This window comes from Notothenia rossii (genome assembly GCF_949606895.1).
Source record: "Notothenia rossii genome assembly, chromosome: 5".
Lineage (NCBI taxonomy): Eukaryota > Metazoa > Chordata > Actinopteri > Perciformes > Nototheniidae > Notothenia > Notothenia rossii.
In genome coordinates, this window is record NC_136903.1 from 80,873,541 (window position 1) to 80,900,484 (window position 26,944).

General features: G+C 40.9%; 3 protein-coding genes across 11 annotated transcripts in view; all 3 read right to left on the bottom strand.

Moving 5' to 3' along the window:
- The window catches only part of cita (citron rho-interacting serine/threonine kinase a), a 49,170-nt gene extending 32,120 nt beyond the window's left edge, over positions 1-17,050 (bottom strand). For all 9 annotated transcript variants that reach the window (XM_079683085.1, XM_079683082.1, XM_079683084.1 and 6 more), the window contains exons 1-13: positions 16,921-17,050; positions 16,525-16,647; positions 15,801-15,942; positions 15,069-15,244; positions 13,904-14,005; positions 10,265-10,407; positions 9,845-9,938; positions 9,214-9,420; positions 8,909-9,062; positions 7,563-7,752; positions 2,013-2,118; positions 1,387-1,530; positions 1,108-1,227 (exon numbers count right to left, since the gene is read on the bottom strand). In XM_079683085.1, the coding sequence (XP_079539211.1) occupies positions 1,108-1,227; positions 1,387-1,530; positions 2,013-2,118; positions 7,563-7,752; positions 8,909-9,062; positions 9,214-9,420; positions 9,845-9,938; positions 10,265-10,407; positions 13,904-14,005; positions 15,069-15,244; positions 15,801-15,942; positions 16,525-16,626 (1,680 nt within the window). In that variant the 5' untranslated portion in view covers positions 16,627-16,647; positions 16,921-17,050. The remainder of the gene's footprint in view (positions 1-1,107; positions 1,228-1,386; positions 1,531-2,012; positions 2,119-7,562; positions 7,753-8,908; positions 9,063-9,213; positions 9,421-9,844; positions 9,939-10,264; positions 10,408-13,903; positions 14,006-15,068; positions 15,245-15,800; positions 15,943-16,524; positions 16,648-16,920) is intronic.
- Positions 17,051-17,834: 784 nt separating this feature from the next.
- LOC307042117 (beta-crystallin B3-like) lies at positions 17,835-19,598 on the bottom strand. The gene is made up of 6 exons (XM_079685846.1): positions 19,531-19,598; positions 19,060-19,141; positions 18,824-18,939; positions 18,548-18,680; positions 18,334-18,476; positions 17,835-18,239 (listed from the first exon to the last, which is right to left on the bottom strand). Exons 2-6 carry the CDS (start codon positions 19,132-19,134, stop codon positions 17,909-17,911), a joined length of 798 nt encoding a protein of 265 aa, XP_079541972.1. The 5' UTR covers positions 19,135-19,141; positions 19,531-19,598; the 3' UTR covers positions 17,835-17,908.
- Positions 19,599-20,562: 964 nt separating this feature from the next.
- tnks1bp1 (tankyrase 1 binding protein 1) overlaps positions 20,563-26,944 on the bottom strand; it is an 18,844-nt gene continuing 12,462 nt past the window's right edge. The window contains exons 3-9 of the mRNA XM_079683194.1: positions 24,784-24,890; positions 24,188-24,284; positions 23,812-23,959; positions 23,523-23,656; positions 23,140-23,408; positions 22,953-23,038; positions 20,563-21,585 (exon numbers count right to left, since the gene is read on the bottom strand). Of these exons, the coding sequence (XP_079539320.1) occupies positions 22,963-23,038; positions 23,140-23,408; positions 23,523-23,656; positions 23,812-23,959; positions 24,188-24,284; positions 24,784-24,890 (831 nt within the window). The 3' untranslated portion in view covers positions 20,563-21,585; positions 22,953-22,962. The remainder of the gene's footprint in view (positions 21,586-22,952; positions 23,039-23,139; positions 23,409-23,522; positions 23,657-23,811; positions 23,960-24,187; positions 24,285-24,783; positions 24,891-26,944) is intronic.

Consider the following 26,944-nt stretch of genomic DNA (forward strand, 5'->3'; position numbering starts at 1 on the left):
TTTTGAAACCTGCCCATAAACTTCAGGCTGTGATCACACTCATTCTCTGCAAGCTTGAACCAAGTCAGTCGGCATCTAAGTGAGAAGATTTCTTTCTTTTTTTTTTTTAGGGAAAACACATTTTCTTTCTCAACAAAGAAAAAAACCAATGACAAGCTAGTTTATTCAGAGTATTTTTCTTACATAAATGTTCTATTTAGGCTTCTTCATAAAAACAGTGAGCCGGTTTTTATGTGTACGTTTTGACAAAATACAACAGCAGAGGGAGTTTGTTTAGAACGACTAGAACGGAGCAGCTGAGCTTAGTAAGAGCAACAAATCCTGCCAATGGCACCCAGATACAGATACACTTTACAGATCTGCTGACACGGTTTCATTGTGCAGTGATCTATAGGAACCGCAGTGCACTAAAGCAATGTCCATTTATCACCAAAAGTGTCAAAATCACAGGTAACAACTCAATGATTACAACTTTAAAAACTGCAGTTGGCAACTCTGCACTAAATCAAAATAACGGTTTCATCTTCAAAAGTGTGTGCAGAGAAAACACGTTGGTAAACGCATAGCTTTGTGATGTGTAACTTAACGTATACCAGAAGACACTGCAGTAAGATACACCAGGCCACTCCAATGGGTCTCACAGAGGGGTTTTTTCAATTGTAATTTGAGTCCTAAATGTTGATTAAAACACGTTAAATACTGTGTGTGGTTCCACTGGGAGGAGGCTGAGCGAATCTCTTGAGTAGTGATCAAAGTCTCCTGCAACTTTGTAGCTTGCAGGCATGAAGTTCTGCAGGAATGACCTTTATGGAGGTGTTGAGGACGAGGGAGTCCTCAGAGGGGAAGCCCCTCCTGCAACAGGGACACACTGAGAAGAGTCTAATCTCACTGCTACTCCTCTATCAGCTAAAGCAGCGTGAAGAAGACACTGCGGAAAGCAGAAGAGTGTTCTCAAATAATATGAAGGAGGAAATATTTCTTTCCGTTTCAGTTTGCTTTTCTTTTGCTTAAATACCTTGAAGTGTTACAAAAAAAATGTTAAAATGCACCACATCATTATCGTGATGAGGGGGAGGGGACTGAGTCTCTTGAATGAAAATGACATACTTGCTCTTTGATTTCCTGCAGCTTGTTGCTCTGTTCGCGGATGTCGTGCAGCAGCTGCAAGGCCTTGTCATCCTCTCTGGAGACCTCGACACGCGCCTCCTCCAAGCTCCGCTTCAGGCTCTGCAAACACACATGTGCCACCACATAAACTCAAGGATGCCATTTGGACAAATCAATACAGATTTTCGTTGAGGAGCGGAGGACATGGACACCCGATGTGTGCATGTTTAAACATTTATTCAAATTCTGCACACAGATGCAGTTGTTATGATGACTCACACTGCACTCAGTGATGTAGGTGGCGAGGTCTTGCTCCAGGATGCCCCTTTGAGTCTCGGAGGCCTTGAGCTCCACATCCTTCTGGTGGAGCACTGACTCCAGGTCAGTCATTTTACGCTGAAACCTGGAGATGTCCTGATCCATCTGTATCCATCGGAGAACAGCACAGTTACCATTTCATTGAAACTCTAAAGGTCAACGACTTAAAGCGGTTTTGCCTTGAAGGTGCTCAAATTCAAAGCTAAAGATAGATGGATGACCAAAGCAATGCTTCAAATGGGTTTGTAATGTTGTACACAACATGAAGAAGTTGGCACGTTACAGCAGCACCAGAAGCCTGTTGATCTGTGTTCAGCCAGTTAGCCAGAATAAACGTCTGGTTATGAAACATATTCTAATAATTAAGTATAAATAAGTATTATAAGTCCTACAGTATGGAAACATAGACAGATTAGGTGTCTCTGTTTCCAGTCTGCAAACAGTGGACTTACTTAGTCATTTCTGTCTTGGTTGATGAAGCTGATTTTACATTTAAAAGTACAAATGACTCATTTGTCATTGAGGCTTGTGATGAATGACTAAAACATGTATAAAAGAGAACAAAATGGCGAGAAGTACATCCTCACATTGTGACATTTGTCTTGAGTATCTTGTAATTCTTTGCTTTTAAGATGTAGCTTCTTTTCCATAGAGTTGGTCTTGGCAGGAGAGTTGAGGCCTGCAGACACTGACCTGAGAACAACAACAACAACAACATGTATACATGTTTAGAACTAATCTAAACAAACACAAATACTATCAGCTACAGCTCCGTAGCACTTAAAACATGAGCATGAAGTGTGTGTTAGCCGCTTGAAAGTGATTTCATTGCAGAACATTCATTAACAGATCCTTCAGGACTCAGACTCTCGAGAGGGGTTTTATAAAATAGAAACAAATTACAAATATGTAAGTTTACACAAATGCACTTTTTCTGAATGTTGTTTCTATTGTGTAAGAACACAGAGATGTGATGATGCTTTGATATTAGTGTTCATTTCGTTGACTAAAACTATGACGAAATATGTTCGTCAACAACCTTTTTTCCCATGACTAAAACGAGACGATGACGAGACGGCACCGACGTCAGTAAACAATAACTGTAACGACATCATCATGCAATATCGTTCACGAAAAATGACGAGACGAAAATGTAGTTTCCTGAATAAAAACGTTGTCAAAATCTCCCTTTACTTTCGTTGACGAAAAAGGATTTAACAGAAAGGAAGATGGAAACAACAGGGCTTGGTGGTGTTAGTGGTCGCGTTAAAAAGGACTAACAACGAAAAAGTCTAACGTCACCACTGCTTGGCAGAAAAAAACGAGGCGATATTTGGGCCCATTTTCGCTAAAATGAGGCGGAGAAAAAAAGCGAATGCATTGTTTTATCAGAAGGGAAGCAGTGTGGCCATAACACAGGTAAAACACCACAAACCTGACCAGATACTCTCTGCAGTCTGCAAAGCTGCACTCTTCATCATTCAACCTGTGTTTATCATCAAATAAGGACAAGATAGAATCTTATTGTGAAATAAGTTTGACTAAAATGACAAATGATTGGTTTCGGCTAGACTAGTTTGACTGAAATGTTCAATATAATCTGATGAATAAAAAAAGACTCAAATGTCAACAGTTTTCATTAAAAAAAAGTACACTCAAATAGTTAGTTGTCTTTGACTAAAATGAGACTAAAATGCTCAGACTTTTAGTCGACTAAAACTAGACTAAATAAAAACAGGATGAAGGTGACTAAAACTAACAAGGACATTTGACACAGGACTAAGACTAAATAAAAAAATAGCTGAGAAAATGAACACTATTTGATATACATCATTACATTGATTAAATGCTCAATAATCCAATATCATTGATGCAAAGTGAAACATTGATACATATATCATCTTTAAAATTCGCTAATAGGTTTTTTTTTTTTCTTCATTTAAATGCCTGGAAGAGTCCACTTTAAAAAATTGCCAAATCCTATTTTGAGAGTTGATTTAAATATAACTGATTGTGATTTACTCACCTAAGATATCGTCTGGATGGCTTCCCTAATGATATTGAAAGAAATGGTGGCGGGCTTTATGGCAGATACTGCATTGTTTTTCAAATAATTGATATATCCTTTTGTGATGAAACGTGGGATTTACAGCCCTGGTAGAGAGAGCATTCATTACATCACACATTCTCAAATCATTTCAGCTAACCAGAACGAGGATAAGTGAAAGTCTCATCATGTTCCAGGAGGGAGCCTGAATTGTGTCTGAAATTAGCTCGCTGAAACGCAGACACAACACCCACTCATCATGAATGAGCAGACACAGAGCATGGAAATAAGCATTGACTATAGCTGTCTTTAGCAGACGATTAATAACACCTAGTCGTAACACAAAGAGTTACTGAAATCAATTAGGAGGATAACAGTCAGAGTGTTTCTGAAGTGAGGAAGGGCAGAGTATAATCCATTCATTGTTCAAAACAGACTGCATAAACAAAAACAACCGCATAGTAGACCTGGGATTATTTTAGTTTGCCCGACAAAATAATGTGACTGTAGGGAGCTGTAGTGTGTCCATTGCACTTTGGTTGTGTAAGACGATGTCCTATTTTTGGTCCATTCTTTTTGGAATAATTTGGAGCTCACATTCAATGTTCACCGTTCCCTTGGCCAGAGAAAAGAGAAACTCTGAATAGAAGTCCTCTAAATAAATGAATGGGTCTGTATGAATGAGTTCAGAAATACAGCAAGGGGATCTTTAATAAAGTTGACTCAGACTGAGTCACAGCGTTAAAAATAATCACGAAGCAAGAACAGCTCCGTCCGCCTCTCTGCATCGACGATCATCCCCCTCACACACACACACACACACACACACACACACACACACACACACACACACACACACACACACACACACACACACACACACACACACACACACACACACACACACACACACACACACACACACACACACACACACACACACACACACACACACACACACACACACACACACACACACACACACACACACACACACACACACACACACACACACACACACACACACACACACACACACACACACACACACACACACACACACACACACACACACACACACACACACACACACACGTCTGTTTCACAGGAATATAGATTAAATGAGGAGGCGTTCTTCAGCATACTGAATCTGTCGCAAATTAAAAATTGATGTAAGACATCAGAATTCATAAAGTTCTTCAGTGCTTAGTTGCAACGTCTTGGGGGGCTACTGTATGGATAATATGACAATTTAAACGTCCGCAGCGGGGGGATTTCTGCATGTTTATTCATTTCTTCTTTCGTAAAACAGCCATGATGAATTCAAACTGTTGATGAAGATGGAGGGATTTCTTCTTCACCTTCAACTGTTTGCTCCTGCTTCTTGTCACGTATGCTTTACATTTGGAACTAATAACGTTTGCAAGAAACATGGGTAATATTTCTACTGTTCTTAAGATTTTGTAGGCAAAATAAGAAATAATTGTTTTGACAAGGGAGAAGATGCCAGCGGAGGAATATGTTCGTTGTCATGTCTATGTACTGTGGAGGGAACAAATAAGGAGCCAGTGAGGACTGCATTATTGAAGAGATTCAAAGAGAGACTTAGGGAAAGTGTGCACGGTAAAGGCGTTGAAGCACTTATTGGGTAAACAAAAATAATACAAACATACATTCACACAGGCATGCACATGTTGAAGGAAATGAACACACATGACCAATTTAAACAAGCACGGTGGCAAATGGAGTCATTTGTGTAGAAAGTGGAAAGCACTAACTGTAATTAAATCTAGCATTAATAATAACTAACACAGAAAAAACAATGTTTAAGAATTCAATAATGAACAGACGGAGCACAAAACATGCAGGTTTTTTTAGTTCACCTCAAGGGGCCATTTAAAATAAGACTAGATAAGATATACTTTATTGATCCCAATTTCGGATATGTATTAATGGCTTTCTATTCTATTCTCCGCCTCTTGGTGGCCAGGTGACGTGCATGCTCTCATGCCACTCAAAAGCTAAATTCCTTGTTCTCTCAGCTCGTGCTGCAAACTAGCTAAGTTTTGAACGATGAAAATGGTCACGCCAAATATGAATGCAGAGGATGTTTGGGACGAGGATACAATTTATTCAAAGCCAGAATATACGGGCAAAATTGAGCGGAGAGTGTCCCTAGGCTGCGGTTTTGCAAACGGATATGGCTGGCAGGAAGCCTACAGGCGTCAGGAACTCGTTCACAAACCTCCTGGCACATGTAGGCAGCGTCAGCACGGCTCCACAAGCAGGAGAAATCGGCTTTTTCACTTCAATATAGCACGCAGTGGGGAATGCATTGCTTCAATTGACTCCATTTACCATTAACACTGATTGAACATCCACATAAATGGTGGCACATTAATTTTTTTTTAAAAAACAGTTTTTGTTCAAAATTAGATTGACTATCTATGACTGAAACATGTTCTTGCATCTATATTTCTGATTTAATTACGCCTTTTGCTTTTCAATTAAATGACAAAATGGACTCAGCAATTCTCATTTTCCTTCTTCCAAAAAGGGAAATCTGGGATCAACAGTGGTGCCAGAGAATAATTGAGGGAGCCATTAAGAACATGAGGAATGTCATCAGCAGATTTTTGTAAATATGGCGTTAGAGAGATACAAAAAAAACAAGTAAGTTTGCCACTGAAATGATAAGGAAACATCCTCTGGGGACAATGAATATCCACATCATGGCCACCTGGCAGTAACAATGAATGGCTATCTGGTCAGTAGTTGTCAAGACGTCCTGCTCGGGACCTAATGAGCCTAAAGGCCACCTTTCAAGGACTTTCTGACACTAAACCCAAGATAGCTTCTTATACATTTGAGGCCAGGGATTTCATTGTTTAGTTTGACTAATGAGGAGTCAGACAGACAAGTTCACACAGAATGAAAAAAAGAATAGCGGGAACTCCTATTAGCATTTCATTATGCCTGGCTCTTGGTTTATTTCTTTTTGGCATTGTAATGAAGAATGTGTACACGCATATGCATACACCCACACACACATTTGACACATTTCTCTGAGTTCCTCCTAATTAAATGCAGCAAAGCAAACGACTGGCTCCAGTTAAAACCCATGAACAGATGACTGATGGTGTAACAGCAAGGGACAGCGACATTAGGAGAGGGAGAAAAATAAGAGGAGGAGATGAGACGGGTAAAGATGGGGGTGGGGACGAAAAAAAAAAAAAAAACATCACGGTAGTAACCATAGAAATAGATACTCTCCCCCGATCTGGGCTCTCATCCTTTTCCTTGTCTCATTTGCTCAGGCTTTTTATTTCCTCTGTTGCTGCTGCTGCTGTCTTGATCCGCAGTCTCCAGGAACATTAACCTGCTAGAGCACTGCCATGGGGGCTACAGCAATGAAACCCACCCTCTTGCGTTATTATCAGAGGTTAAGAAGCCAAACACCATTAGGGATAATTGCAGTCCCAAACCCATGCTATAAAAGTCAGGAGCCCATTATGCTGCACAGTAACAGAGAAAGCTCAATAACAGCAGCGAGGAGGGTGGGAGTGTGCCGATGTCTGGGGTTCCACCTCTCAGCAAACCTCATTGACACACTCAGCCGCATACCAATCAGTGCCGATGGCGAGATAAAGCCAGCTCCTCGGGTCCTCTCAATTGATGTATGTATGTATGTATTGGAACAACTATGTGCACTCACAAAGCACAAAAACAGGAATCAGATACGGAGCGCAGCGGAGAAAAAGGGGGTTCCCCACCTCCCTTGTTCCTGGTCTGACACAGCATATGGCCAAACCCATTTTGGCCCCAACGGGCACAATACTAATGATGGGGACACAACACCGACTGCACAGGGCACCACACTAGATGACCTGACACAAGGCTACCTGGAATTTGGAGCCGTGGTAATGAGGGGTCTATTGGCAGAGCAGCAGCCAAATGTAGCGTGGGGTCTTTAACCAACAAAGGTGTGTTAGAGAGGTGTATGCAGGGGGTCTCTGCGTGACTACAGGAAAAAAGGGGGGTCGTCTTTGGAAAATAAGCCAAACAATGCCAGTAAACATGTAGCACTTACTCAGTTTTGGCCAATGTTGTCAACGCTCTGCTGAAGAACCAGCCTAGAAAGGGCAGATCCTGGCCCTGGAAGCCCGCTGGCAGAGCTCCTTGCTGGGCTGCTGAGGCTGGCCGGGGGGCTGCCTGCTCCGGCTCCTCAAAATTAGAGGTGTCATCTTCAGCGTGCAACGCAGGAACGAAAGGCGGGAGAACTGCAGGAGAAAGGGATTGAGTGAGAGAGGGCAAGGAAAAAAGGAAGCAGCGACAAACAGAGCGGTAAAAAAAAATGTACAAAATAAATAAAACACAACAAGGAGAAAGGGAAGAGAAAGGAAGGGAGGAGGAACGGAGCAGAGCTGTGGAGCCTAGAGTGCGGTAAGTCGCGCGTTGCTGCACATGCTGCCTCTCTGAGCCTCCCTCCCTCCTTCTCCTCTCTCTCTCATTCACACATGCTCACTCACTCTCCCTCACTGCAGCAGAGCAAGCTAATCAGCTGGACCCGAGCTGAAGCATAAAGCTCTCTCTCCCAATTGTAGAAAAACTAAGTATTTTTATGAATAAAATCTTTTTTATATGCAATACTCTTTGGCTTTTTATATTTATTACTTAAAGACAATACATGAAGACAATTTCATTTTTTTTTCTCAAATGAATAAATCTCCTGATCGACACACAGGCAGAAAAAGCTCCTGCATTCAAAAACACTGCGTCCTGAAGATTTTCAACATTTTTAACATTCAGTGTTGATATGAATATAAACAGCTCGTAGGGAAGGACCGATATAGCAATGTTTGATAATGGCTACAAAAAAAGACATGAGGTGTCTGCACATCAAAAATAAACATCATCTCCCAAGCAGCTACACGTGTGACCGTGCCTCACTCAAAGGGTGAATGGTATGGGTGTGTTTTCCCACGGCTGGTGAGGTGAAAATGAGAAACTCTTTGTCATTCGCTGCACATGTGATGGCAACAATGACGTTCAACAAACGCACATATATTTACGCCACAGTCTGCAGTCTTAGCACTAAAGACGTGTGCTGCGTGTGTTGAGAAGAAGATGAGTTGCAGATCTTGACTGTCTGCCTGGCTTCTTGTCTCTGCCTCCCTCCCTAATCTCCTCAGGAAAGAGCTGGCCTACTGCCAACAGCACACAGAATCTCATTAATTTACTACAGATAACCCCACTGGCCACGCAGTCGCTGTTTGTTGCAAGCCCACGCATACAGCACACTTATGTGTATTATAAACAACATTAATATCTGACATCTAGTCGTAAATCATCTCTCCAGTAACGTGGATACAGCAACACCAAGCGTTTTCACAGGAAAGAAAGAAGAACACTCTCAAGGGAGAGGAATCTCCTCACCTTGCCGTAAGTGGTTCCAGTCGACACTGGAGAAGAAAGAGTGACAGCGGAGTCCCTGGAAACCCAGTCTCTGTTTGGATCCACAGAGCAAGCTCTGCAGCAGGTCTACAAAGTGCTTACTGGCCCGAGGCTCCTCTGGAAACTTAAGGGAACGCTGGGGGCAAACCATAAGGACAAAGATTCAGGACACGATGCAGATATGACTTCAGTCCAATCAGACTGCAGTACGATGGGAACGGTTAATAGACAGCAAGCGGTTTCAGGTCAGATAGTGACGATGTCAGCACCGGTTGAGATGAGAGTACCTGAAAGTTGACGATGTTTTGGATTGTCTTGGCAGAAGAGCCCCCAGAGAAAGGCGACCTGGTGTAGATCATCTCATACGCTATGACCCCGAGGGACCACCAGTCACACTCGACTCCATAGGTGCTGTTAGAGCCGCCATTCATGGATGCCAGGACCTCCGGGGAGATGAAGTCCTGGTTCCCAACATTCACTGTGGGAGTTTCAACCTGTAAACAGATCAATAACACACAATGATGTCACCGCTAAGCACACTGAAGTCATAAACAATAAGAGATGGTAGTGTATTCTTACTTATACTCCAAGGAAGAACATTTGATTGCATTTGATTTATGACGGAGTACCAACTGCTAAAGGCTGGCAGAGTGCCGTTTGATTTAGTGCAACTACAAGACGAGAAGATGTACATTACATAACAAAAAGACCCCTTCTCTCAAATTGGGGAACTTCTACTAAATGTGTAGAGTCCTATGATATTATTATTGTACCCTCTGGTGTTAAGTGTATGAATCAATCTCTCTTTGGATTTCATAAGGCATTTATTTTTGATTTGTGTAATTGCGTAACAAACAAATAAATATACTGTCCCCAAAAAAAAGTCGGTACATCGAGCAAACTCTGTAATCTACTTACGGTTTTGTTAGCATTGAGCCTGGCAGCTGATCCAAAGTCTGCCAGCTTAATGTGACCGGTCCGATCGATGAGAACATTCTCCGGTTTGACGTCTCTGCCAAGTGGATAGTTAAGAAGGGGTTTGATACAGAGCTGTTTGTTGCCCGAGTACGGTAATATGTTTGCCGCTCTGACGATAATGGAATACATTTGTAAACTTCAGCAATGTTTTTGTATTACTTAACGTCATACCGAGTGCTTCAGGTTAAATTACATCGCTACATTGTTCATGTCCTGTTAATGTTTGCCTGAATAATGTGTTCCAGTAAAACAAAAGGCAAACAAAGAATGACATTTAGCAAGGACATAAGAGTATTTCTATAATGATGGTGTTGGACAAAGGCCTAACACGTGATCATTGAGAGGTTGCTGGGGTTTTACCTGTGGACGTAGCCCAGCTGGTGGACGGCGTGAATGGCTTCTACCAGCTCAGCCAAATAGAACTGAGCCATGGACTCATCAAACTGATCTTCGTATCGGTTAAGCAGGGACATCAGGTCACCGCCTGGCAAATACTCCATCGCCTGAAGACACATGTGTGTGCAGTCAGAAGCTGGCAGTATAAAACAATGGCTGGCAATTTGAATGAATGTTTTAGTTAGATGAGATGAAGAATGAACAGCTATTACACGCTGTTGAAACATTTATGAATGCCTTTAAATAGGTCTATATTTAGAAAGAAAACAAAGCAACAAGTCTAGGTCTACATGCGTTTGAGCTCACATCAAAGCCCTATCAGCTTAAGCTTATACGCCCGTTCTCTGCATTATAGATTCAGTTATGTAACAGGGTACTAAAGAGTGCAGATATATCTGAGATATTTGCAACCTCCTTGTGCATCTCTAATCACAGTTTGTTAACACTCAAAAGCAACATGCCAAAACCTAAAACTCATTAAGCATCTTTAATTAAAGTTTGGAAACACAAATCCACCGTGGTTGTGTTTGACTCAAGTCCTCTGTTGTGCCGTGTGCACCCTGAGATGAAGAGCCACCGGTCTGGCTGATATAAGCTATATGGAGGTGGCAGCCATACAGCCACAACAGGCGAGAGCTCCTGGTGCATGAATGGTCGGCAAGTCTGAATGAAGGGGAGCATTCTCCAGTGTTACCTAGCAACAGGGAGACTGGGTGCCTCTCTGACACACGGATAAAGATGGATGCTTTGTATTTCCCTCCATGCTCAGTTAGGGAGCAGGGTAAGACAGAAGGGGGAGGAAAGGAGAGAGAAAGGAGACATGCAGGGGGCATGACGGAAAGGTATAAGGAGAGGGCGAGTGAATGAAAAACAAAAGGGCAGTATACAGTGGGAGGCTTAGCGAGCCAGGAAAGGGTTGTTTTCCTGCACCATAAGCCAGTGTTACAGGTCATTAGAGAAACTATGGATCCTCTGTGAGGTTAACAGCCGTCACGATGCTTACACTGGACAGGCTCTCTGAGCTTCACCGCTGAACATCAGACTGATAGGGGGATATAACATTATGGCAAGAATCCCCCGTTTCCTTAACCAGAGTCAAAGGAGAAGATCCTATTTCTTTATATTTAAGCAAATGAATCCACCGGTGTTTAATTGGAACACAAAGGCTTTGGCACAACTGTTAGCTCCGCTTGATTTATGTGTTTTTCTCTCTTTTATCCGCAGCTGGGAAGGGACATTATGATTGTTGTTATTAAGTTACGATTTCGAACAACAACACTAAAGACTGCGGGTCCTTAGAGGTCCTGTCCAGTGGAATTGCCGGCATTGAATAATGTCGTTAATCTGAAGAAAGCCCTGGTGACTCTTGGCTTTACTGGTGGCTCGCCTGCAGGCTAACAAAATAACACAACAAAACTTTGAAGTTGCTGCAACATGACTTTTCCCTGTGCTTGCTTCAAAGCATTTATTTGAGATACAAGATGTTCCTTCAGTGCTCACTTCAAGTCTCTTCCTGTAGCAGCTCATGCACTATTCTGACTGATCTCAACGGTTGTATTAGTCACGTTCTAGAAAGCACAGCTGTGGAGGAAAATGGTAATATGACACATTCTAATAAAGGTTTCATGTTCATTGCCTTATATAACATTTTGATATGTTCTGCTCTTTGCATCAAACACATACAAGAATTAAAGACATTACAGTTCAAGTTTAAATATTGGAGGTAATATTTGAGTGGGTAATTATTAGGTTGTTGAATGGTGGATTTTACCTTTTAATGAGATCACACCTTTTCCCTGTTTCTACTTTGTGAATTAAGCAAAGTAACACTTCCTGACAATTTCTCTTTTCGCCTAACTGTGGTTTTAATACAAAATAATTATATTTCTGAAAGTGATAAGATTTCGAGTCAATATGTTCAAAACGCATTTAGAAGTTGACTTTGAAATTACTATTTGTGTAGAGACACGCATAGAAAACAAGACCATGCATATGAATGGTGTACGATAAACACTTTGAATAGAACGTGGTTGGTACTAGGGCTGTTAATCTCGATTATTTGGGTCAATAATTGATATCACGATTATTCGAATCAAAACGATTATCCATTTACTTTGAAAACATCCATTTATTGAAAAAAAAAAAAAAATGTGAACAGTATGTTTTTAACAGTTGATTACCCTGACCTTTAAAGTGGACCTATCATGCTATATTTGAAACATATATTGTAGGGCCATACCTATATAAAACACGTCTGTGAAGTTTTTTTTTCAAAATACCAAACAGATCATGCATTTTAGCCATGTCTCATTTCGCTCTATTTGCTCTTTTCCAGCCCTGTTTTTTCAAGGGCTGATTCTGCTTTTGTGGCAGACTACAGCGCCACTTACAGGCATGGCATATGTACTACAGCGTCTCCAGCGCTTTCGAGCAGTCTCTCATTCCTCTGATAGGTGGAGAGTTGCCCATATAGGCGGAGCACCCCTTTTCTGACGTCAGAAAAATTAAAATAATAATCAGCTCCGTTTTTAGAGATTTGGGTATGGAGGAAAATAGAGAGGGTTGTGTTTTCTGACACTTGGTGAGTTCCCTGACACACCAGGGACACATATTCATGTATAAAAGACGCACAAAGTGCATTTTGCATGATAGGTCCCCTTTAAGCAAAGTAACACTTCCTGACATTTTCTCTTTTCGTCTAACTGTGGTTTTAATGCAAAATAATAATATTTCTGAAAGTGATAAGATTTAGAGTTAATATGTTGAAAAGTCATTTAGAAGTTGACTTTCAAATATGTTACTCTTTGTGTAGAGACACACATAGAAAACAAGACCATGCATATGAATGGTGCACGATAAACACTTTTAATATAACGTGATTGGGCTAGGGCGGCTCGATTATGTCAAAAATCATAATCTCGATTATTTAGGTCAATAATTGAAATCACGATTATTAAAAAGGATTATCCATTTACTTTGAAAGCATCCATTTATTGAAAAAAAAAAATGTGAACAGTATGTTTTTAACAGTTGATTACCCTGAACTGTAAGTATAATTCAACTGAAAAACCAATACAAATAAAAAAATAAAAAATAATAATAATAATAATTTTATTTCAATGATGTTGTTTTCATTATCGTTGCAAGCCAAAATCGTAATTGCGATTAAAACACGATGAATTGAGCAGCCCTAGTTGGTGCCCTAATCATTTGTGTAATTTGAGTAACTTCTTTACCATTGTAATCCCACAGTTCAGAAAGAAAACACAACGCTCTGAAGTTAAAACACCCTCTCTTGTAAACAATTTTAAAGCTGGCAGTGGCATCACATTTGTTCAGTTAGTATACTACAGTTACTAACTGAAGTACCATCGGACCCATATTACAAGTAGGACCCTGGGTATTAAAATGTATAATCCACCCACAAAGCACTGCATAATGTCTGCCATTGGCTTGGCATGTTTATGACACAATGACTCCCCTTTGGTCTATGGCCGTTTGCAAAAGACTCCCAAAGCCTTGTTCTGATAAGTAGAAGTGTATGTAAAGGAACCAGTTCATTTCATCCTCATCATCAGAGAAGAAAGAAATGAGCAGTCTCACCAGGTAGACCCGTTCTGTATCCTGGAAGGCGTACAGAAGCTGCGGGATCCAGGGACTGCTGTTCAGAGCCAAGACCCTCCGCTCCTCCTCATGAAAAACCACCTTAGAAGAATTCAAAAGGCATGACATCAGAATATAAACATTAGATAAACACAACAGCAGTGATACACAGTGTTTGTCACCAACATGAACTCATCTGTCTAAAACACTGAGAAGCTACTATCATTAAAGCTCCAATGGGGTTTCAATGTTGTTATTCTATGAAACCATGGGGAACATTAAAGTACATTTCAATGCACTCTTTGTCGACTATCTTCATTTCATGTTGCTCATAGCCAAAGTGGGATGGAATTGTGTCAAAGATTATGCAAAGTAGGCCCAGGTGGCGTGAACAAAGCAGTTCATGTTCATACAAGTTGTTCATTGTATTGATCATGTTAGGCCCTTCCTGTCGGAGCTCATGTACTATTCTGACTCAAATCTATTCTATTAGTCACATGCCAGAGAGCACAGCTGTGGGATAAAGTGCCCACAAGTTTTATTCAACCCTACAACCCCCTCCATGCAATGTTTTTGGAACAACAACAAAAACACAATGATTGCGTGGAGGATATTGCAAACATTAAAAAACCCAAGATTTCCATAAACTGTTTTGAGTCTTACAGATACGGCTTTGAGTGTGCTTTTCTTTTCAATTTACATTATTCATGTTTATCTGGTGATAACCAACTGCATTTTGGTAATGTGTAAGTGGTTAAATCCTCAATGATTTAGTTCATTTCAAAACCAATGTCATGGTTAAATGAAATAAGTCTAAAATCATTGACCTTTAAAAACGTGTGCAGAAACTGAGCTGTTGTTGATAATGGTTGAAAAACAATGCTCAGGCATATCAGGCTTCTGAGTTTTGACTAGTAACAACAGGAAAAGCACAGCTGTTAGTAACAACATTTAAAATGGCGGTGTGTCCCAGTCATCCATCTCTTATCTTATGTTTAATACTCAGATCAATGTGCTACATTTCTACTGTGACATATAAAACTGTAATTGGTATAAAAAGGCCACTAATGTTGTAACACCAAATAAAAAAAATGCTAACGTTGACATTCGATATACTTCCGACTGGTTGACTCTACTGTAGTAATCTATTAAAGCAGTCACTTACATTTTCTTGAGTGCGTAAAAGGGCCTTCTCCATGACCTTCAGTGCACAAACATTCCCAGTTGCCTTCTCTCGGACCACTTGGACTTCAGCGAAGTGACCACGGCCCACCACTGCACACACTTCAAAGTCAGCAGGACCAGGCTGCATGTCCCGCAGCTCGGAGACCACTTCAGAAACTGATTCACAAACACACCGACAGCCTTTAATTCTTTGTTTCTGGGAAATTAAGTCACACACATTTTTAAGATCTTGAAATGTAAACTTACTATATTTACAAAAATGTGTTCTATTGTGATACACAGTGACATACACATTGAACTTCTATTGGTATGACATAAATGATGTCATTCTGGTATTGAAAATAACAAAGGGTTTGTTAATATTCAAACTAGAAAACAGAAACAAAATAAAAAAATAAGGGCTGAACAATTATCAGAAGTGTAATAATGAAATTGGAGAAGTTGCAATATTTGTGATAATAATGTACCAAAAATCACCATTATTAGTACTAAATAATAAATATTTTTTCCAGACTGTTGAGCCCAAATCAATAATATAGTCTTCAAAAACAAAAGCTCCAAAAACATAAATAGGAATGTTCAAAAGCTGACCAAATCAAATCAACTGACACCTTTCAGACTTTCCACTAATGAGATGGATAACACAGATAGACAACAAAACAAAAAACAAAACAAAAATAATATCATGCACGTGTGTAAAGGGTATGCTTACACTTGTTGACAAAGTTTGCCACATGATGTATCTTCATAAGCTCTGGGGACATGCACTCCTGGTAGAGAAGCAGCAGAGCCTCCAGAAACTCCTCCCGACCTAAAGTGCTTCCTCCCTGTGGCCCACACAGGCTGACTCGGCCCTGCAGAAGGTACACAGACATAGGATCAGCTGCTGACAGTTACTGCGGCTGGTTTTAAGACGTGCAACATAGATTACATTTACTTTATTGACCCCAATGTGGGAAACAAACATAAAATAATAAAATGTAAAAAATATATAATTAAAACAGAACTAAAAAGTTAAATATAGACATATTGACAGTGAAAAATATATTCTGTAAAATATACACAATGCAGGAGCAATTACAGCTAACAAAATAAACATGTAGGATATTATTTACATTAAGTGTGCATGAAACAGCATATTAAATTAAGTATAAATGTAAAAGGTATGGTGTGAAGACACTATATACAGATGGAAGAATAATGTTTTTTAAGGAAAGTTATCAAAGAGTAACTATGGAGCAGTGAGTTCTCTGCTAGCCAGAGGTGATTTGTTGTACAGAGTTATTGCTGTTGGCAGGAATGACTTCCTGAATCTGTCTGGAGCTGAATGAGACTGTTTGAGACGGAGCTCCACTGTCTGTGCAGCTGCTGGCGGAGAAGGTGGCTGCTCGTCTACAGTTATGGCATCAGGACATCAACGATATACACAACTTTACCTGAAATAATTGGTTGAGCCTGGAGCTGCGGCTGGTGATGGGGTCCGCAGAGGACATCATCGTTTGCAGGCTTCCTTGACTCGCGTATTTGAACTTCAACATTGTTTCTTAACAACAGACAACCTGTGCGAATGACACACAGATAGTAAAAGGAAGTAAGTACTCAAATGAAACGCGTTGATTAATAAAATGTATCTATGACGGAGGACGAAGGTTTTAGAAAAGCTAAGGAAATAACTGTCAACAAATGTCAACAAAGCGACCCTTTAGCATGCTAAGTTAACGTTAGCTAACCTTTGCTAACTTTGCTATCAAACAAGAACGTTGACGCGATACGTAGAAGTGTCCTTCAGTTACTTTTCAAGAGACCAAAGTTTACGGGAGGACTTTACTCACCAGACTGCCATGCAGGTTATTATAATTTAGTCCTAAATATACACTGAAGCATTGACATGCTAAGGAGCACACTGTTTTCCTCTCTTCTAACGTTGTTTCCGGTCGACTTTCAAATTTTGCGCGTTTGCCGCCCACCTCGCGAGCCTGCTGAATGAAGGTGACGTTTGATTGGATCACTGGTGTTTTGAGGGCGGGACAAGCTGTTGTTTAACCAATGACTGATTTTTCAGCCCTGTCATTGATTCATTTACAACAAAAGAGACTCATGAATATTAGAGAGTACATTGGTCAAATGTAACCTATAATTACGACATATTATTTATGACTCATAATATGTTATAATAGGTTACATAGGTCAAATGACAGGTGCTTTACTTTATATCTAGCAGGACTATTTGTTGGGATACATGTCACTAATTTTAAAGGGGTAACATAATCCTGTCATTTAGCAATGTCTAAACCTGTTGACAAAGTTGTCATTTTGAACTGATTACATTATATGCCCATCGCTTTTAGGTCACGTCAATATTTTACTTTTTCCTAATTGTATAGTGCCAAATTACATTTAACAGACTAATGGGAACTTAAAAGATGTATAGGCCTATCAATATTTGATTTCTACTGTCCCAAAATGTACCTAAACAAGGGCCCATTTAACCACCCCAAACATGTAAATATGTTTTCCCAGTGCTGCTCCTAATGCTTCGTAGTCATGCAATTTTAACAATACTGTGAATAAAAGAACACCTCTCTAGAATTATTTATGCTTAATAAATAACTTGCAAAAATGATCAGAAAGCCAAAATCAGGGCCAAACCTTTATTTCCAACAAATTAACATGTTTCATTATTGTTAGTTACAGTTTTCCAAAATTGCATGGTGATATATATATTCTCTAGAGTCTAGACTAACAGGGGGCGTAGTATAGAGAGACTGGGGACTGGCCAGCTGCCTTTAGCCCGGCCCGGTGGTGCAGGAGGTGATGGTGTTAAGGTTGGGGTTGAGTTTGGGATTTAGGGTTGGGAGCAGGGTTAGGATTGGGAGTGGGGTTCGGTTTGGGGGTGGGGTTTGGATTGGGGTTAGGTTTAGGGGTTGGGTTTGGATTGGGGGCTGGGACGGGGGCGGGAGCGGGGGCAGGACTGGGAAGTGTAGGGGTGGTGGCAATATAGCACCCTCTCTTGTGCCACTGCATGTCCCGTACACGTCGGACGGACTGGATCTGAGGTGCATTGGCTCCCCAATCGTTCCAGTGCTTGAAATCTCCATGCTCAAACACATACTGGGGCCCTCTGTAGCCTGGGTACATGTATCCCACCCACCTTCATGGGAAGATAAAGAGAAGTGTTTTACTTTTCCTTAAAAATAGAACAAATATATAATATGACATTTACCACTGGAAAGGTTACAGCTTACGTTCCATTGATTGCCTTTGCACTGGCCACACGGTCCTGGAAACCATATGCCCAAATACTGGGGACGTCATCATCAACAATCTCCATCATTCTACCTTCAAACACTGCATTCTCAAACAGGTGCAGCTTATGATCTGCACTGTCCTGCAGAGAAAAAAAACAATAGGTTTATCATGTTTGAGAGGATCTGTGAATATTACACTTATTATACTGACCACTTTCAGAAGCTTGAATGAGCTCAGGCTGTAGCTGTCCAGACAGTTGGTCCAGGTGCTCCAACGGGGATATTCTCCTTTCTCCAGTACAAACTGCGCTCCTGCAAAACCTGGACGCTCATATCCCACCCATCTGAAGGTAAAAAGAAAATGCATTACATCAAAATGCTAAAAAATAATGCCAAGCAAGAAAAACAGCTAGAAAACTGGATTCAGATGCAATGAATATTGTATGAAAGTCAATGAAGTGAAACTTCATATATATATATTACTCACGGTCCAGACTCCACGATGATTGAGCCGACCTTCTCCATCTTCTCCATCACATCTTTACATTCACCAGACAACTCCACCTTCTTTCCCCGAAAGTTCTCAAACTCAAAAACTGCCAACTGCAAAAGAGGTGGAGAGTCGGGTGAATGTGATCTCCAACAAAGTCCAAGTCAAGGTATTTCTGACCGATCGGAAATTGACACATATAATAATTTGTGGACATGTGATTACTGAGTTACCTGATACGTGGCTCCGGCCCCTCCTTGGCCCTTTTCTGCTGGCAGCTGGTCTGGGGTTCCCTGCTTGTCAGTCATTTTGCCTCTAAAAAACAGCAACAACATTGTTTAATCCTATGAGCGCTAACATCGGATTAGTTTTTACTCTTAATTTGTTTTAGCTGTAATGTTTTGGGGTATATACAGTTGATTGCACCAACAACAATTATCAAACTTTGATGCATCTCAGGAAAGGCTTCAAGCGTTTTTTTTTATGAGCTGCTTGCATTGATAGTTCACAAATCTACCTTTGCAGACTTTTTACTTGTTTATTTAACGTAATCCTATTGTGTCCATTCTATCTGTAAGAAATCTAATCACATCAACAGTGCACGCACAAAATGCTTCTTACGAAGCAAGCAGATAGAAGAAGGGACAGGGAGACAGGATAACAAGAAAAGCCTAAAAGAGAGGGAATATCTTAATTTGCTTTACCTGGATTGCTTGTGCTTCACTGCACCACGTCTTTCCCCTTTGTTTTCTTTCTTTCCTGTCTGTCTCAGTGTGAGGGTGTTTGTGGGTGTGGAGGCCTGGCGAGCGTTCTGTGGAGGCCAGTGGGGGTATTTATGGTTTGTTTCTGGCCACAGCAGCAAAAAGCCTGTTGATGCAGCAAGTCTGTCGCACCCATTGTGTCCATCACACTGCTTCTCAATAGGCTTGCCCCTCTGCCCCTGGCACACTGGCAAACGCTGCCATCCTGCCCATGATCCTACAGCAGGCACACGCACTGGCCATGAGAATGAACAGAGATCAGTCTCACTCAGCAGTATTGGCCCCATACAGCTATCTTGCAATGATGTCTTCTGCCTGTTTCTTCATCTTTATCTTTATATAGGATCACCCCAAAATCAATAATACATATTTTTCCTCTTAGCTGGAGTGCTATTTATCTAGTCAGATTTGTGGGGGGATGAGTTGGAGATACCAGCTGCTTAAAGCACTTTGTTTTATGTAAGAATGCTAATGACAGCATGGGATGTAAACATGTAAGATAGGATTAATTGCGCCCTCCTCGACTTAGATGTAACATTACCACAGGAGTGCCCCTCAACTTTGTGTAGATGCACTCTTTCTTCTAAACGGCAATGTGTTAAGAAAAACGTTCCTATCCGAAAACTGCACACTAAGTCTTGAAATGATTCCTGGAAAGAGACACTGCTGATAAGTGTTTCAAATTGATTTCCTGGCTGTTTTGAGCAGCACAGGACGAGTGCCATCTAGTTCCATTATATTCGAGAGAAGGGAGACATTTTTAGGGCTTATATCTCCAACACTCTGCAACTCGCAGCAAAACAGTCTAAGTTAATGATTGGCACAACAAGAACACATATCTATTTAGATAACAATGCATTAGTGGACACAATACATGAGACTTTGTCCAAGGTGTATCTTAAAACTGACCGGATGGTGTGTATGTTTGAATGCTCCATTTCCACCTATCTTTCCCATAAAAAACCACACACTCTATTGCATTTCATAGAAAAAGGTTTTAATAAAATTCCCTCAATTTCCTCTTATTATACATGACATTGATCATACATGATTACTGCATTGATGACAGCCACTCTTTAACATTGAAAAAGGCACATAAAAGCATCTCGAGTAGATGATTGCATTTTTCTGGGTTTCATATTTTACAAAAACAATTCCTGATTCTGTTACAGCATAGAAATATACTTCACCAGCTCACTGGTCGATTGGACAAAATCCAGGAAGTGCATCTTTAAAGGCACAATAAGAAGAATTTGTCAATTTGAACTTATAAACACAATAGTTGATAGATTATTTTTCATATGAATCAATACAAATGTTTATAAAATCCTAGTCATTGTACATTTTACATTTTGGAACTGGAAAGAGAATAGACATACATGGTGAAACAATTAAAACAATCCAATGACCATGATACTACAGTAAGGTACTTGATTATTGTATTGCTTAGATGTACCATCATTTGTTAAAAATGTTCTTAAAGTGCTTAAAGGTTTACTTGTGATTAGAAAGATAATGTAAAAAGCATTTTGTACAATTTAACTAAATACACACAGGATGAAATCTATATGTATATTCAGTATGTTCTGTACATAGGTGTGTATGTGTGACAGGCGATACCCTGCTGAAGCCTAGTGTCATCGGTCCTGTCAATATTAGACTTATACATTCAAACAATAGGACAGTCCATGGCTTTGCTCTGAATTACAATGGGGGTATTTTGCCTCCATTGAGCCTCTGTACAGCAGAAAATAAATCATGTACTTGGAATGAACACATCACAGACTTGGCACCATATTTCATGTACAGGCCAGACAAGTTCTTGATGGCCACTACGTTCAGTAAAAGCCTGAATACCCCTGTTGCATTTCTCAGTAAATGTCCAAAATAAGGCACTTAAAGTGGAAAATGGAGCAATCATGCCAAAGTTTCTGCCAGCAGCAGCAGCAGCAGCTGAGATGGATTGATTATTGCTGAACGGCCTTGTCCCAGTGTCTCCTAAAGGGAACCAGAGGAAGAAAAGTTCAGGAAGGCATGGCAAGTTTTTTAAAATAGAATATTTCAATACAAGGTAATTTACAGTGCTTTACAAATAACATTAAAAGCATTGGTATGCAACAGAAATGCAATATAGAATGATATTCATATACATTTAAAAACAGTCATTAAAAAGCCAAGAGAATAAAAAGGTTACAGTGCAGTGTAAGATATTAATGATTATTTGATTTATCAGCATGGAAAGTTTATTATATATAGCATATTATTTACATTTCAAACTCGGGTAGGATTAATAAAAGAGTGAAGCATTTTGAAAAAAGACAACATAAAAATCTAGTGCAAATCATAGAACAGAGTGCAATTTCTGTTTGTTCAATTTTTTTTCCATTATCACAGACTAAGGTCATTGACTTTATGCATATATGTTATCACATGTCATTTGTTGGAATAGACTCTAAGTACTCAAGAGTGCATTAATGTGTAGCATGGAGGGTCAAAGAAGCACTCAAACACATAACCCTGTAACATCAACATTTTCCATTTAAATCTGCAGCTGTTAACGTAAGAAAGAAAATGGATGCAAGCGGCGATTCAATAGGCAAATTGAAAAAGCATCAAGCAGAGTAGATTGCATTCAGGAACAAAGAGAACCTCTTCACCCAGTGCACACTTTAACATGGTGATAGGAGAAAGCTCTGCAGAGATATGCCCCACTTCCTGCTTTTGTCTTTGCTGTCAGCTTCTTCTACAGTTGCATTCAATGAAAGTGTTCCTGACAGCATTGCCGGAAAGTCCAAAGCACTTGTTTTCTATTATCGCAAACCTATCCAGCTGTCTCACATCATGACTCACAAGCATATTAACTCTTAAATAACGCCTTCACAATTAGCCATATCTCAAAAAGATCAAAACGCTCGTGCTCAATGTTCCTCTATGACTGATCCTGTTAAGTATTTAACATTACATTACGGATCACTAGCAATGTATAGGGCAGGCTGTGAAAGCTCTGATGTGCTTGTTAATAGAACCAGTAGCTAAATCACGTTGCTAAATAGGAAAATCTGGCTCGTCTTTTTATGAGAAGAAGCTAAAATGTGTTTATTTGACCAATTCACAATGCTAGTAAAATGTAAAAAGAAAAAGAAAGAAGCGTTAAATTGATACATAAAGTAGTTGTTTCAAAAATGCTGAAAAATGTGACTCGACTTTACAATGTAACGAAAGAAACCCAGGTAATCTGGTAACATGCTAGGTCTATCACAAGGGAAAAGCAGAAAACAAACTTCCTTTTTGAATTAATATTTTATTATGTGGCCAAGAATAACTGTCTTTGGTATTTCAATGTTCCCCTTGCTCATATTGCTCACCTGCGTCTGGCTAAGCCTCGCTGTCGTGCTGACTCAGGCGCTTCTTAGACTTCAGTTCTTTCAGCCAGGCGGGAGAGGGGACAGACCTGAATGACACAGAACCACAGGTCATGATTAAGACACATACCATATTTCTCATCATATAAAGGATTTTTTCAGTTTCTGTGCTGTCATGATCTGTTCTCACCCTCCTCCCCCACCACCTATGGGTGGCAGGACTCGGGCCGCCCCGGGGAGATGAGCGGCCGGGCGAGGAGAGCGATCGGCCGGGCGAGGAGTGCGAGCGGCCGGGAGAGGAGAGCGATCGGCCGGGCGAGGAGTGCGAGCTGCCGGGCGAGGAGAGCGGGAGGGTTTTGAGGGAGATGGAGCCGCTTCCTCATTTCGACTTTCCTTGTTTCCTTCCTTTTCCTCGCCTCCTCTGGTTCCTCCTCCACTTGTTCTCCTTTTCAGCTGAGCCTTGAGGGGACATTTGAATTAAAGTCAATTTAAACGCCACCCATTCGTATCAAGTTATTTATCGTAAAAACTGTAAAACATAGTAAATGATTCTCAAACTCTGATAGTGCTTACAATAAGGGATGCAGGGTTCAAACCAGTGAACATGGGGACTCTCTGAGAGGGGGGAGGAGAACGAGCTATCTTCGGTTTAGGCTGCTCCTCCTCAGAGTCTGAATCCCTTTGCTTAGACGATGCCTTCTTCTCATCTAAAATCACCAATATAACGTCCAGTCATCAGTACATGAACATTTCCAGACTGCTTTATTGAGAAATTGCTTGATTAGTTATAAAAAAACTGTAACTTAGAGCTCCAGCCTTCAATGAACTGAAGATCATTCAACAGTATGGAGGCTGTAATCACCTGTGGTGTCCTGGGCCCTCCAGTCCTGACTTTCCTTTGGGAAAGAGAAACCTCCACGCATCGAGCGTGGCGGACGCGACCGACTTCGGCGCTTACCCAGATCTGCCTTCGATCTCTGAGCGCTGGTGTCGAGGAGAGGAGTGGAGCTCTGTACACAAAAACACACACATCATCTAGCACACACTGAAGGCAACACACTGTGATTGTAAATGGATTATCACACTACAGCAAAGCAGATGCAAGAGAGTGTTTTTTTTTCCAGTCAGGTATGCAAAGTTACACCCAAACTACATGTTAATGTTTGTAGAGGATGACGCAGACTTCGGCTGTGCCCTTTCACAAAGGAGGAATACTGTAGAAACAAAGAGTCACCAACCTCAGGGAATGGAGCCTGCTCCGGCACTCTGGAGAAGTCAGTGGTATCAGGGTCTTCAGAGAGTTCTTCAGGAACCTCGTCAGGGACGGGCTCTGGGCTGAAGAGAGAGAACATTTTAAATCATGTGTGATTTGAATGAGTATGAAAGGGAAACTGTTTCAGTGTTGAGCTCCAGTAGCCACAAGGGGGCACAGGGAGCTTCAGTCTTGGAAACACTTGAAAGTCCTTGTTATCATATTTTAGTGTGCAGTTACTATTGGTTATGTCAAATAATTGATGTTTGAAGTTGCCAAATGCACATGGTCCTGAATATTTAAGCACAGAAAGCTGACTGAAATGTATCCCAGTCCAGTTTCACAAAGGGTGGTTTCTAATGCAGCTTGATCCTTGAAAGCTCTCATGTCCGATGGCTATAGCGCTTTTATTATCAGACGTGTTACAGTTTGAATCAAATCACCTCGATGTGAAGCCACACCTTCAGCACAAGACATGACACTTAAACCTGTCCAGTCCTGTCTGTCTCCATCAGGGTAGATGGAAATATACACAGTCCGCAGTTTAGACTCAGTATGTGTTTTGTGCAACCTCTCTCCTACCTGTCAATGTCAGGTTTCCGCTCGCAGGCCCCATTCTGCTGCTCTGGCTCACTGTCTATCAAAGCATCAGTGTCTTCCCCCGTTGGGCTATAAGTGTTAACAGGTGCCTGAAAGACAGAAAGACAGACCAAATGAACAAAAATACATTATCATACAACAGATCCGGAGAAAACATAAAGGAAGTATTGGGCTATGTAGGAAAGATATTTGGCTAAAGACGAAACCAGCAACCCTTCTGCTCTCTCTGTTGTATATCACACATAATCCAAATGAAGTGAGTGTGCTTTTATTCTGTAATTCTGCGTATTAGAACGTCACATTCTGTAGATGAGGCGCGGGGGGGGTGAACAGGACCGTGTGCTGAGCCAAGATCAGTAACTACAGAGGGAGAGAGGGCCGAGGACCAGCCGAGCATGCATCTTTTAATGAGCCGGTCACAGAGGCTGGGCTGTCCTCAATAAACACCATGAGCACTGGCATACACACCTATATGCCTACACACAGACACACCAAACACACTCATGCTGCTGCTGTCACGCCCACATGATGGAATGCATGGGTGCACACACACACACACACACACACACACACACACACACACACACACACACACACACACACACACACACACACACACACACACACACACACACACACACACACACACACACACACGTTCAGACAAAAGCTACTGCAGTGCACTTCCTCGCAAACATTCCTTTAAGCTCACATTTAGTCAAGGGGCGCATCACAGTGTTGCGTTGTCTGATATTGTCACCAAACAACACCCGGGTAAACATCCCCGACATTTCATCTCCTCCATAAGTCCGTTTAATACTCACACAACAGCAGCTGCAGCTTCATTTGCACAATGCCTGTTATCTGGCAACATCAGAGCATGAATGAATAGGCTTCTAGTGATTTTCCTATAACCACAGACTGTGTTTAGGTGCAGAGGAAAACAAGGTCCGTTCTCACAGAGACAAACAGGCTACAGTTAGGGGATTCCACCAACGTGAAATCATCCTGAATCTCCCCCATGCTTATATTATTTATTTGCAGCAAAACATGTGACTCTAAAAAATGTATCCTGGATAGGATAAGGTTCTTATGATTTTAAAGCAAAAGTTGATTAATGAGGACATGTTATGGTTACAGGTTTATATGTGTATTTTGTGCCTCTGCTGTGACATGTATACATGCTTTAATGTTCAAAAAGGTCTTTATTTTGCTCATACTGCCTGTGTTGCAGCACCTCTTTTCACCCTCTGTCTGAAACCAGAGCCCAGTCAGCTCTGATTGGTTAGCTGGCTCTGTTGTGATTGGTCAACGGCTTAAAGATGTCTCGCCCTTAGCCTGCCAAGTACAATGTGTTGGAGTGCTAGCTGTAGTGAATATGTTAGCAAAGTAAGCAAACAGGTGCATATTTGTACATAGCAGTTATAAAGAAACTTTAAACTTAATTTGAAATAATGTTTTTAGCCACCCAACAAATATAAATCTGTGTTTTACTCCTTAAGCTCTATCTTTAGCTTCCATAAACTCCTTAGGTAATTAGCAGCTAAGTGCTGTACTACGTTCACCAGCTTGTTGAAAAAAGATCAATAAAGATCTATTAATGTACACTGAAGCCGATTCAGTACATACACACTATGGAAACTCCAACAGCCTTTAAGTGCAGCCATAAGAACCAGATGCTTTACAAACTTCACCATAGAAGGATCTCTAAACTGCAATATACCTATGAGTGTGTGCCAGGAGGACAGTATGCTTGGGTGGGCGGAGGATGTGCAAGTCAAGACAGAGTGGGCTTTATTATAGTTTACATCCAAAACATTTTTGTCAAGACCAGAGGAATGTGTGAGACAGCTTGTGTTTGGTGCAGAGGAGAGGATAACATCTAAAGCTGTCACACGCACAACTGTGACTCTAAAACAAGTAAGAGATGAAGACTGACAACAATAGATCTACTCTTATAATGGAAAGTGATGGATCATCAAAGTGGATACAGCCTGCAGCTTATTTTCACCTTTTGGTCTATGTGGTGTACTCACACCCACATATAAACACACACACACACACACACACACACACACACACACACACACACACACACACACACACACACACACACACACACACACACACACACACACACACA